Below are 12666 nucleotides of genomic sequence, written 5' to 3'. Positions count from 1 at the left end.
TCAAAATCAGCTCTGTTTTCAGCAAGCCATTCTAGTCCATGTTGTTTTAAATGCTAATGAGCCCTGCTGACCCCGCCCCTCTCTTCCGTGGAGTGACGAGCAGACTGTAAACTTTAGCCGCATTTAGCCGCGAAACTTGCTAACTAGCACATTATTAGGAAACGCGATTTGCAGAGGTTCATAAAAAACCCTTATACTCACTTCTTCTGTAGATGAAGCTGAATCACAAATGATTCGCGCAAACATAGACGCATTAAGGCAGATCGGGGATCGGCGCATTCCCTTCAAAAACGAACGTAACGTTAATCCTCTGCGTTTTCAGCGGCTCAGATGTCGGGAGTAAATAACGATTGCTATGTTCATTATTACATCCAACAACAAAACACCTCAATCGCTTAATCAGAGACATCCCTGTCTTCCCCTGCACCGGAGTCGACACAATGGCGGACTGATGACAGCTCACTCAAGGCGGGTCTAAGGTAAGACGGCCTTGTCAATCAACTATCGTGGGAGCGGCCTGTGCAGAACTACGTCATTCTGACAGGAATCTCAGAACAGCCTGATTTGAGAAAGGGGATTTTAAAATAGGGATTTTTAAAAAAAAAGCACTGGGTGGATTTTTATCATTATAGGGTGGTTGATTACACACACTTCCAACACACATTTATGTTCCAACAACATGTAAAGTGAACTTTGCATCTGATGACCCCTTTAATCATGTGGCTTGATGAAGAGATGTGTTTTTACTTTTCTAAGCAATCAGACTTATGATTTCTCTTGACAGATGCTTAAATGTGCAAAAATCCCATAGACTTTTTATTTTTTTTAAATTTTTAAATTTTTGAAAGAAGTATCTTATGCTTACGAAGGCTGATCAAAACTACAGTAATACAGCAATATTGTAAAATATTATTACAATTTAAATTAAAACTTTTCTATTTTAATATATGTCAATATGTAATTTATTCCTGTGATTCAAAGTAGAATTTTCAGCATCATTACTCCAGTCTTCAGTGTCACATGATTCTTCATAAATCATTCTAATATGCTGATTTGCTGCTCAAGAAACATTTCTTATTATTATCAATGTTGAAAACTGTTGTGCTGCTTAATATTTTTGTGGAAACCATGATACTTTTTTTCAGGATTATTTGATGAATAGAAAGTTCAAAAAGTTCATGAAACGCTGTCATGATGGTGCAGGCCAATAGGTTTTAACTCAATCTGATATAATCACATCTTCATTCACTTGGCGCAGCTGATTGTTTTTTTTTTGTATCAGCAGCCAATGTGCTGCTGCTCTACATACAATTACTTGGCTAGTGCTTGCTGTAGCAGTTGCGGCGCAGTTCAGAAACTTCCACCTTCCCCAGCTCCACCTGTATAGATCTGCTATGGGTTGATTCCATATATGTTATATATGAGGGGTTAATTTCATGTTTTTTGTGCAGCAGCAGTTGAGCTCATGGTGACATCATTGTGAGATCAAATTGTTGACTGGGTTACATGCCCACAGCTGCATGTTTGTGGATGTATTGGCAGTAGGAAGTCTGGCAGCAGCAGCTGCATAGAAGATCTATTCCTCCAAGACCAAACACATTAACATTACCATGTACATTACCATGCTTAACACTCTGCAAGTGTTGTCATGACAGAACAGCATTTATTTAAAATATAATTTTTTTGTAACATTATAAATGTCTTTGTCTTCCCTTTTGATCAGTTTAATGCTTACTAAATAAAAAGTATTAAAAAAACAATCATATTGACTAATCTTCTTCACCTGAGTTAGTTTGACATCAGAAGATAAGAGGCACCATCACCAACCCTCAAAACTCCATTCTTAATTTTGCCAGTGTCTTTGATGTAAACTATTGAAACCCTAAAATCTTAAGCCCTAATTGAACTTGATGCTTTTGTTCGTCCATTCTTTCAGCCTCCGTACAAACCCTCCCTCCACCCTCCAGCTCAGCTGAGTGCTCTTTAGACTACGCCAGCACTGTCTGCTGTTTGCATCAATGCCTTTAATTAGACCCACTTTGTATGGTAGCGACCGCTTAACCATAGCACGAGATTAACTCAGCCATTATTCATATTCAGATGGCTGATTAGGGCAGAAATACTTTCAAAAGTGCTCTATAAACTAACCACAAACTATATCTAACATGTGTTCTGCCCCCATCCCATCAAGTAACCAGCAGGTACCATCGACTGCAGTTTGAAACTCATTTATGCTCCAGACTTCCCTCTTAATAACGTGTGACTGGGCATGGGGCTGCTGGCCAAGGGTAACAATGGCGGTGATTGTGTGGGCAGTGTGGGTTCTGTGCTTGGGGTTTATGTAACGGACCTGTTCAGTGAGGTTTTATGTGAGCGGGGCACTCGGTGGCTTTGGGGAAATATAGAAAGAGGTGAAATAATAGACACAGACATGGTGAACTCAAACTCATTAGGATGTAAAAGGCGACCAGGACATGAATTAGTTTAGACAATGGAGTGACTACTGTCGTTTTACCTTAGACCCGCCCTGAGTGAGCTGTCATAAGTCCGCCATTGTGTCGACTCCGGTGCAGGGGAAGACAGTAGTACTCACACCGTGAGGATCACAGTATGAGGATCGTGTGATGTCACTGTAATCATCGCATGATCTCACGTGTTGACTGGGAAGGGCAGGGTGAGCAGAGCTCATTAGCATTTAAAGCAACATGGACTCGAACAGCATGGTGAAAACAGAGCTGATTTTGACAGGGTAAAAAATGTGTTTTTTACACTACCATTGAGAAATTTTAAGCAAAGTATGTTATAGACTTTTCATTAAGACTCTAAAGAATCATATCAACTTGTGGAAAATTGGCATCCGATGACCCCTTTAAGTGGTAGTTCAAAGAAAAAAAAGAAGAAAATTTTGTCATGATATATGCATCCATATGGCTTTTCTTCAATAAAAGACAAAGGAGAGCTTAGCAAAATGTTTATGATAATCATTTATATTATTAATATATATAATATATATACTACCGTTCAAAGGTTTGGGGTCTAGTTTTATTCTGATAGAAATTAAAGTGGTAGTTCACCTAAAACTGAATATTCTGTCATAATTTATTCACCCTCAAGTTGTACCAAACCTGTATGAGTTTCTTTCTTCTGTTGAACATAAAAGAAGATATTCTTAAGAATATGGGTAACCAAACAGTTCCGCTATCTCTTTAATACTTTTATTTAGCAAGGATGCATGAAATTTAATAAAAAATTAAAGTAAAGACCTTTACATTGTTACAAAAGTTTTCTGTTTCAAATAAATGTTTGTCTTTTGAACTCTCTAATCAAAGAATCCTCAAAAAATGTATTCCCGGTCCCACAAAAAATGTTAAATACCACAACATTGATAAAAATAAATATTTCTTTAGCATCAAATCAGCATATTATAATTTTTTCTGAAGGATCATGTGACACCAAAGAGTGGAATAATCTCTGTTCAGCTTTGATATCACAGGAATAAATTACATTTTAAAAATACATTTAAATAAAAATTTTATTTTTAATTTTAGCTTTTACTTTATTTTTATCAAATAAATGCAGATTTGTGGACATAAGAGACTTCTTTCAAATAATCTTTAGACCCCAAACTTTAGAATTTTAGCTTATTTATCATAACATCATAATTTGTCATAACAACTCTCAGAGAGTTTAGCATGATAATGTACATGACAATGTTAATATGTTTGGTCTTGGCGGAATAGATCTGATACAATGCTGCTGCTGTGGCAGAGCACTTGTTGCTTTGAGCATGTAAGAAATACTGCTGCTGAACATATAACATGACATAACCCCCATATACAACATACATGAAATCACCCTGTAGCAGATCTATACAGGTGGAGCTGGGGAGGTGGAGGGTTTATGAAGCGCGCTGCAACTGCTAAAGCAAGCAATAGCCGAGTATCTGAATGTTGAGCAGCAGCTCATTGGCTGCTGATGTGAAAAAAAAACAAAAAAAACAATCAGCTGCGCCATGTGAATAATGATGTCACAATATCAGATTGAGTTAGAACCTATCAGACTGCGCCATCTAGAGTTTCATGACATAATTTTGGATTAGTCTCATTTGCATATGCACATATTCAAATGTATCACATGAAAACTGTTAATGTTTGGAAGCACAGATGTTGAACTTGGTGTAACTATAAGTATTTTTCTCACAAAAGCCTAGCATATGACGTCAGAACATTTGGGATGTAGGAATCTAATGGACTATGTTTACAATGCTTTTAGGGTGTTTTCTTTGTCATGGAGTTTAACAGACCCTGGTCACCATTCAATTTCATTGTATGGCTAGTTTTATGTTGGACAGAAGAAAGACAATTATGTAGATAGAGTAAATAATGGCACTGCATTTTTATTTATTTAATTACTTTATTTGTTTATTTATTGATGACTTCAACAGTCCAAATGTCTGGGTTTTGTGAGTGTGGGTGTTGTTGATAGGACACTGTGGTAGGTGTGAGTCACTTTGGCATGGTGGCACTAGACTGAGTTAACTGTTGTGGTCAATATGTTAACCATGAAAGTCTCTCTGCTGAGTGTTGAGTTTAACTGTCTCACGTACAACTTCCTGTTTCACTCAGATTTAGCCTCAACATGGTCTAATCTCAGAATGAACACTTCACAGCAGGCGTTAGATCTATTTTTAACCATATTTTGCAGATGGCGATACAGAGGACAGCATTTATGCTTACATCCTTTTGAATCTGTTTACCCATCTGCTTCATGAGTCACTGAGCCATATCGTATTCAAGAATGCAAGTAAATTAATTTGTAAGCAGTCCTAATAAGTTCAAGATTAAACAGCAATGATCGCAACTATTTTTAAACGAATAAGTGGACTTTTGCATTTGATCTTAGCAGCCTTGCACGTGTCCTTGTGTTTTAAAAAGAAATTTTGCAAAACAAAGGCCATGTTGTTTTAGCATTCAGGGTGCGTGTTGAAATGATCCTAGCCAGGTTTCTATGTCCACATCAACCACTGTAAAAACATACCGCAGAATGAAAAACAGGCGGTCAGATTTTACGAGGGAAATATAGTGGAATGTTTTATAACAGACAGACATGGGTTTAGAAAATGATGACTGAATTTTGTTTTAAGATCTACAATTTCGCTGCGAGATTGTTTCTGTCTGTAACACATATCTGAGCCGTCACACCCTTCTAAGTAGGCGAGAAATTATATACATTTGGTCTGTGTGGCCAGAGCTGTCACTTTAAGTTTCTCAGAGGACAACAATGCATATTATGGGGAAATTTCAGTGTACCATTTAGTCGTACACACTGTTCGAGTGCAGTGCAGTGACCATTCCAAAACCAATTTTATGAAGTACTCTGTGACCTTTTGGAAGCAGTTTCCAAATCTGTTTTAGCCTTCTGTGCTTCATCACTGGCCTTTTGCTTTCCTGTTACTTCATGTCCAGGAAACAAGGCTTTTGACGGGATGCACACGCACAATGAAAGCAAAGAATCCTAGATTTGCTTCGTAATCATGAACTTCAGCTCCTATTAAATGTGAAATCCCTCACTGCGTTAATATGTGTTCTGGATTTGGGGGGAAGAGGAAGAGGAAGAGGTTGTCTGTTCTCACTGGCTGTGGGTGGAGATGGGATAAGAGAGTGGTTTTTCCACAGTCACATGGCTGGAAGCGGCTGGTTGCTCATTGTTGTTGACCTCCTGCGCAGCTGTGTGTCCTTCACAGCAGGTCTTATGAAGCAGTGTTCATGAAACTACTGACCAAGAAACAAGACAAAGTGTGGGACAGAGCAGTATAAGGGATGGACCACTTGCACAAACAAATGAATGGGAGAAATTATAACACTTAATATGGCAGCTGTAGGACACAGAAGAACATTTTTAGAAATTACTAGTGATAGTTCTGGAAATATCTTCTCTATTGTCCTTACTCAGGGCTCCATCATCACAGACAGCTGAACAGAAATTAATATTGATTTGATTTGATTTATTAAAGAAAAAACATTTATTTCTGATGCAGAGAAACTAATAAATAAAAAAAATAATATAACTATGTAGACTATGTAATTTTTACTATTAAATTTTTGTGATATGGTGGGCCAAATCAAAGATCAACATGGGCCAACTTTGGCCCACGGGCCCTGGTTTGGGCATCTCTGATATAGACATATAAAATAAATAAATAAATAAATAAATAAAAAATGAAAACCAATAAAAATGACAAAAACACAACAAAATTACTAAAACTTTTACTAAAATTAAAGTGAAAACAGAAAATATGCCAATTAAATCTAATTCAAAATATTATCAAAAACTATAAAACCATCAATGGTACTAAAATAACATTGACTCTAACATCACAGACAGCTGGACTAAGATTAATTTATTTTATTTTGATGAAGAAGACATTTAGATAAAAAAGTTTTAAATTAAATTTTATTTCTGCCACGTAACTTTTAATAATTTTTTTGTTTTTGCTCTATTTTCCACTCTTAGGGCTCCAACATCACAGACAGCTGTACGGAGATGCTCATGCAGGGAGTTCTGCTGAAGATCTCTGCGGGGAACATCCAGGAACGCATCTTCTTCCTCTTTGACAACTTGCTGGTGTACTGTAAGAAGAAGAACAGGTGAGCTTTCACTTTCACCTGTCAAACCTGGCAGCTGCCAGCTGTGTTGGTTTTTAATGAGATAACAGAGAAGCTCAGAGTAATGGTTCTGTACTGGGCTCTGTTACAGGCGTTTGAAAAACAGTAAGACGGCCACTGAGGGTCCTCGTTACCTGTTCAGAGGCCGAATCAACACAGAGGTCATGGAGGTGGAGAATGTGGATGATGGAACAGGTGTGTTGTTTACTCAGCCTCATGTCATTACAAATCCATATCAGTGTTATTTTAGCATCATTGAGATACTATTATAATTTGTTTATATTATTTTGAATTAGGTTTTATTTTTCTGTTTTCTGTATTAATTTAATTGTAGTTAAAGTTTTAGTAATTGAGTTGTGTTTTACCCTTTTATTAAGTTTTTTATTTTGTCCAGTTTTAGTTTGAGGTATTTTAGTACAATGAAAATGATAAATGCTGCATTCTATTCTATTCTATTCTATTCTATATTGACACACTGAATTCCGAAATTAATGTCAAATTAATATAAAGAAACTATATTTTAAATAATATTTGTGTAACGGCATCTTTAGATGGATTTTTTTTCATTTCAGAGGATAAAATTAATTTTAATTCTACATTTAAAGTTTTCACACACACACACACACACACACACACACACGCACACACACATATTCATGTTTGTTTTAGTTTTTAGCTATTTTAGTTTATTAGCTAGACTTAATGAAAATGAGAAATGTTGTAAATGAAAAGAAAGAAGTTTACATTTTTTAAATATTTAATTTATTTCATATTTTATTATTATTTAAAGATAAAGTACCTTTTTACTTAGTTTTAGTTAACTCTAATACCCCTGATAAGACTGTTTTATACTCCATATGACTATTCTTTTTCTGTAAAACACAAAAGAAGGATTTTATCCGAATCCGTCTTTTCCGTATAATGAAAGTAATTGGGTACTAGGGCTATTAAGCTCTAAAAGTGATAAAATACCACCATAAAAGTAGTTCATATAAGTCATGTGACAGCAAACACACTGTAATTGGCTTTAATGGAAATCAATCCATTAGTTTAAAAATAACTAAATAATCTTTGCACCCTCAGGGGGAAACTATAATAAACTCTATAGCTCTGTAGCGCTTTATAGTTTCAAAGCATGTGGGGTAAGCGTTTAACTACTTTAACAACTAAAGGTTAGAAAAATGCCATTTTCTGGGCAGGATGACAAGTGCTTGGAGCCCGGTGACTGGATGAACTCTTGAGTGGAGTGTGTTTTGGCGATGGAGTGGCCCTGATTATCAGTTATATTTGTAGAAGCAATCATTTGCTCCCTGGCGGACCTAATATCTGGCTGCTCTGAAGATGGATGGGTTTCAGTCCATGGAATCTAAACAAAGCCAACACTGCCGCATTTGCTTGTGGGTGTTTTCCCATTCTCCCCAATGTCTCCGTGTAAAATCCAGACATAGACTATTATTTGCGTGTAATGAAAACCATTGATGGAGACTTCCTGTGCGTGGCTGTAAAAGTGCACTCTAAGTCATAGATGGAGAGTTTCTCTTTGATTTGCATTTCAATTGTTTAAATGAAAGAAAGAATGTTCAGGTAAAAGCTTGTAGCTTTCTATTATAATGAATTAAACTGCAAGGGCTAATGAAGCGGTTTTAAAACTGATGGGTCTTTGTCTGAAAGTTAAGAGCTATTTGGAAATTGATTTGGTTGAATTAAAGGAAGATGCTGCCTGTGGCGGCGTTATCCCACCAGCGGTCGTACAGATGGATGCCTGTAATTTATCCAATTCCTGTGCTGAATTGAGAGGCGTAATCATTGCAACACACAGGCCGTTCACGGGGGAAGGAAACAAAGGCGCCCAGATTGACTGATTATGGTGCGAACGAACGGCCCATTTCTAATGCATGAGAAAAGAAACTGATTAATGCATCTCACCTTATTTGTTTTTTTGCTGAGGTTTTTGTTCGCATATGGTTTTCAGAGTTAAGGCCCGTTCACACCAAGCACGATAACTATAAAGATAACGATAAAGATATAGTTCTAAAAATCGTTCTCAATATTAAAGAATAGCATAGTTCACACCACAACTATAACGATAACGATACAGAGGAACGATATCGTTGTGATCACTTTCAAAACGATTTTTTTCCAGCTGATGAACGATAAAACACTGACAGCCAATCAGAATCCATCCTGCTATAACGAGCTCGAGAATTTAGCAGCAGACGAGTGTGCGCTTACAGACGATATCGTTCGCTGGTGTGGACGCTAATATCGTTATCTTTATAGTTATCTTTATAGTTATCGTTCTTGGTGTGAACGGGGCTTTATACTCTGTCAGATCTTGCTTGTAGGGCTGTCACGATTATTGCATAATCATCATCCAAATAAGGGAGTTTTAAGCAAATGTAGTCTACCTTTTTGAAACAGCAGTGTGTTACGTGAGCTTTTCAAATGAACTCGTGAACTACATGTGAATGTATTAACATGATGTTAACGTGCATTGTTTCACTTTATGTAAATGCACATTTGCATTATTGTAAATTATCTTTTCTTAATCATGTGTAAAACTGCAGACCTTTGTACAGAATTAAATAATTATCACATAACATTTAAAACATTCAAAACAACTTATTTTAATAATTGCTTTATTTACAATTAATCATCAGCACAAAATCCATGATCATGACAACTCAATTTGCGTGCAAAGCATAGAGCTGTACAATGTAGAGAAGTACTTATCCCAAAACAATGCATGAAAACTATTAAGAAACCACCACACACGGTATTGTTTGAAAGTTGCAAAAAAGTTCTAAAGGATTTTGTTCCTCTGAGACATTGATGCAATCAGTGCTTCAAGATGGGTTTTAATTCCTGCCTGTTCTTCAGGACTGTTCAAATAGCATGTCGATTCTTCACGGCCTTGTAATTAGAGCAATCGATTCGTCGTCTGCCTGTGATCCATTTCATTCATGGGCTATTTTGTTTGTTGCCTGTTTCATGTGGGAATGTTTCATTTGCTCTGAATTTTACTGTTCTCTTGGGCTGTTCACACTGCTTTGTTTATGGCCAAGAACATCCATTTTGTCATCTGGGCCGCTTTGATAGATAGCCTGGCATACAAATGTGGAGGGAAGGCAAGAATGCGAAACGGAGAACATTGCTGGTCATGCCACATGTAGACAAACGGGCCACACAGACAAAAGAAAATATGTTTTGGAAAATCCAAGGAAGTGGCCTGGGAGGGCTATAAAAGGCACCTCTGACAGGCAGACATTGATTACTTGTCAGTGTTTTTCCTCAGCGGATTACCACAGCAGCGGGAACATCGTGAACAACGGCTGGAAGATCCACAACACAGCGAAGAACAAGTGGTTCGTCTGCATGGCAAAGACGCCGGAGGAGAAGCAGGAGTGGCTGGAGGCCATTTTAAAAGAGAGAGAAAGACGAAAAAGTGAGTAGTGATGTAATATTACCTGCTGAAAAAAAAGAAGAAAATTACAATACAGCTCATTAAGTATACTGTCAGGGAACAGAAGCCTTAATTTGAAATTTAATGGTCAGATTTTGCTGTACGATATTAAAATGTTGTAATTGTGCATTTTTTGTTAATTATTATTAAATATTTCTATTATTATAATGTGTTTTTGTACTGGAAAAAGTGGTATCGGTGCATCCCTAATATATATATATATATATGATAACATTTACAATAAGGTTCCATTTGTTAACATTATTTAACTACATTAGTGAACTAAACTAGTGAACTACTACATTAACATGAACTAAAATATATACACAGTATATACACAACACATGTACATACACTGTGCTAAATATACAGCACATACACACATACACACATACAATCTGTGTAATTCTGGGTTCAGACAGTGCAATCTCTCTTATTTGCTTTTCCAGCATTGAGACTGGGCATGGAGCAGGACACCTGGGTGATGATATCTGAGAAAGGCGAGAAGCTTTATAACCTCATGAGTAAACAGGGCCACCTCATTAAGGACCGCAAGCGCAAACTCACCACCTTCCCCAAGTGCTTCCTTGGAAGGTAGGTCAGCGAGAGCCGTCTCTCTGTGCTCTGTCTGTGCGGATAATGGCTGTGATAGACTCCAGAAGAGATTACGCTGGGGGTCATGACCTGTAGTATCATGAGAGTGCGAGTGACACGCTGAGAATGAGAGTGTGTAGTTGTAGACTATGTGACTGTAGTGACCGGAGTACATAGCATTTCATGAACATCATAAATAACAGAGCAGTGCAGTATAATGGAGTTAGAGATGGACAGCATTCGGGTGAACAGATCTCAGGCTACTGTACATGATGAATAGATCTCAAACACTAAGTCGGGATCGTTTTTATTACCCGTCCATTTCTGTGCTTTTAAATCTGTCCTTTTCTGTAGAGTCCATCTGTCTTTAGTTTTTTCTTTTCTTTTCCTTGAAGAATTTGATTTATGTGTTAAAGAAATAGCTTCTAGGTCCTTTTTTTGGTTGTGAATCTTCTTTTAAGAGCACTGGTTGAATGTTTTTATACCTGCTTTTTATTTAGCAGTGTAAATCTGGTCTGTTTTAAATGGTACCCAGAGTTCCCTGCACCACTCAGTTTGTTTTTAAACTGTGTTCAAAAACACCACAGAGGTAACTAGCATACACTAAAAAAAATGCTGGGTTAAAAACAACCCAACTTGGGTTATTTGGCAACCCAGCGCTGGGTAAATATTAGACAGAACACATGCTGGGTTATTTTGACCCAGCTGGTTGGGTTAAATGTTTTTACCCAACATGCTGGGTTGTATTTTTTAAGTCAACTATTGTTTAAAAAATATTATATTGCTGGCTTAAAATGGGTTGGAATTTAAACAATCACACAGAATTACTAGAGGCAACAGCAATAATCAAAAGAAGAAAATGTATTATTAGGCAAGAACACATGGACAAAATACATGACAAATTGAATTTATTTGGTGAATCGTTTACAATATCACATACATTTAAACTCGTTTAACAAGCATTTTAGACATAAAAATTTAACATTTAAAAGTAGCGATTTAATTTAAAGGTGCAGTGTGTAATATTTAGGAGGATCTATTGACAGAAATGCAATATAATATACATAACTATGTTTTCAGAGGTGTATAAAGACCTTACACAATGAACTGTTATGTTTTTATTAACTTAGAATGAGCAATTTATGTCTACATACACCGCGGGTCCCCTTACTTGGAAGTCGCCCACCATGTTCTCAACATAGTGAGCTCGTTTCGTCACTATGTTGTTCTTGCGAATAAAACACTGACACAATGATGAACAAGTAACAATAATATTCGCAATAACATATCGTTTTATTGAATAATTAAGTAAATATAATTCCTTAATTTACCTTTGTAAAGAAACCTCATTTACTCCCTGAGCCGGGGAAATCCGTTGAAGTTTACTTCACTTCGGAACATGGGCTGGAATTGGGAACCGCTGATGTGAGCATAAATGCGTTCAGGGGGCATGGCTTTTGGACGGCAATTGCAGGGAGGGTGGGACGTTCGCTTTCAGTGCTATCAGGCTAAAGTTAGCATTTTCCAAGATCTCCTACTGCACCTTTAACAAAATTTATATAATAAGCGAGTACACCATGAATCCATTTTCCAAACCTTTCAGACTACGACATCTTAGTCCTCTATCGGCCACCGTAGCTTCTCTAAAGGGAGGGGTGAGCGGGGGACTGAGCCAGTGGTTGCAATTCGCATCCTCGTCGGTAATATTTACACACCGCACCTTTAATATTATAGCTGCAGTCCGTAACTTTTTTGTGGTCAAAATTAAAGGTGCAATAGGTGATTGTCTTCAGAAACATTTTTTGTTATGCTGGTTGAAAGTCTCTTCACATCCCGATAGCAATCATTAAGTTAAGTGGTCTTAATGTATTTGTCTGTATTTATATATTCTGTGGAAGGCGTAGGATCAAGAAATGTTCGTCCAATCAAAACGTTCGGTCCGAG

The 12666-nt window shown here is 37.0% G+C and overlaps 1 protein-coding gene across 1 annotated transcript in view; it reads left to right on the top strand.

Moving 5' to 3' along the window:
• Positions 1–12666, top strand: part of LOC107741010 (phosphatidylinositol 3,4,5-trisphosphate-dependent Rac exchanger 2 protein-like) — a 141176-nt gene that overhangs the window by 30755 nt on the left and 97755 nt on the right. The window contains exons 7-10 of the mRNA XM_016553587.1: positions 6514–6647; positions 6757–6860; positions 9961–10110; positions 10578–10722. Of these exons, the coding sequence (XP_016409073.1) occupies positions 6514–6647; positions 6757–6860; positions 9961–10110; positions 10578–10722 (533 nt within the window). The remainder of the gene's footprint in view (positions 1–6513; positions 6648–6756; positions 6861–9960; positions 10111–10577; positions 10723–12666) is intronic.

Source organism: Sinocyclocheilus rhinocerous, unplaced genomic scaffold, assembly GCF_001515625.1.
Source record: "Sinocyclocheilus rhinocerous isolate Xijiao unplaced genomic scaffold, SAMN03320098_v1.1 scaffold2000, whole genome shotgun sequence".
NCBI lineage: Eukaryota > Metazoa > Chordata > Actinopteri > Cypriniformes > Cyprinidae > Sinocyclocheilus > Sinocyclocheilus rhinocerous.
Note: the sequence above shows the minus strand (reverse complement) of the source record. Positions and strands in the feature narration are given on the sequence as shown.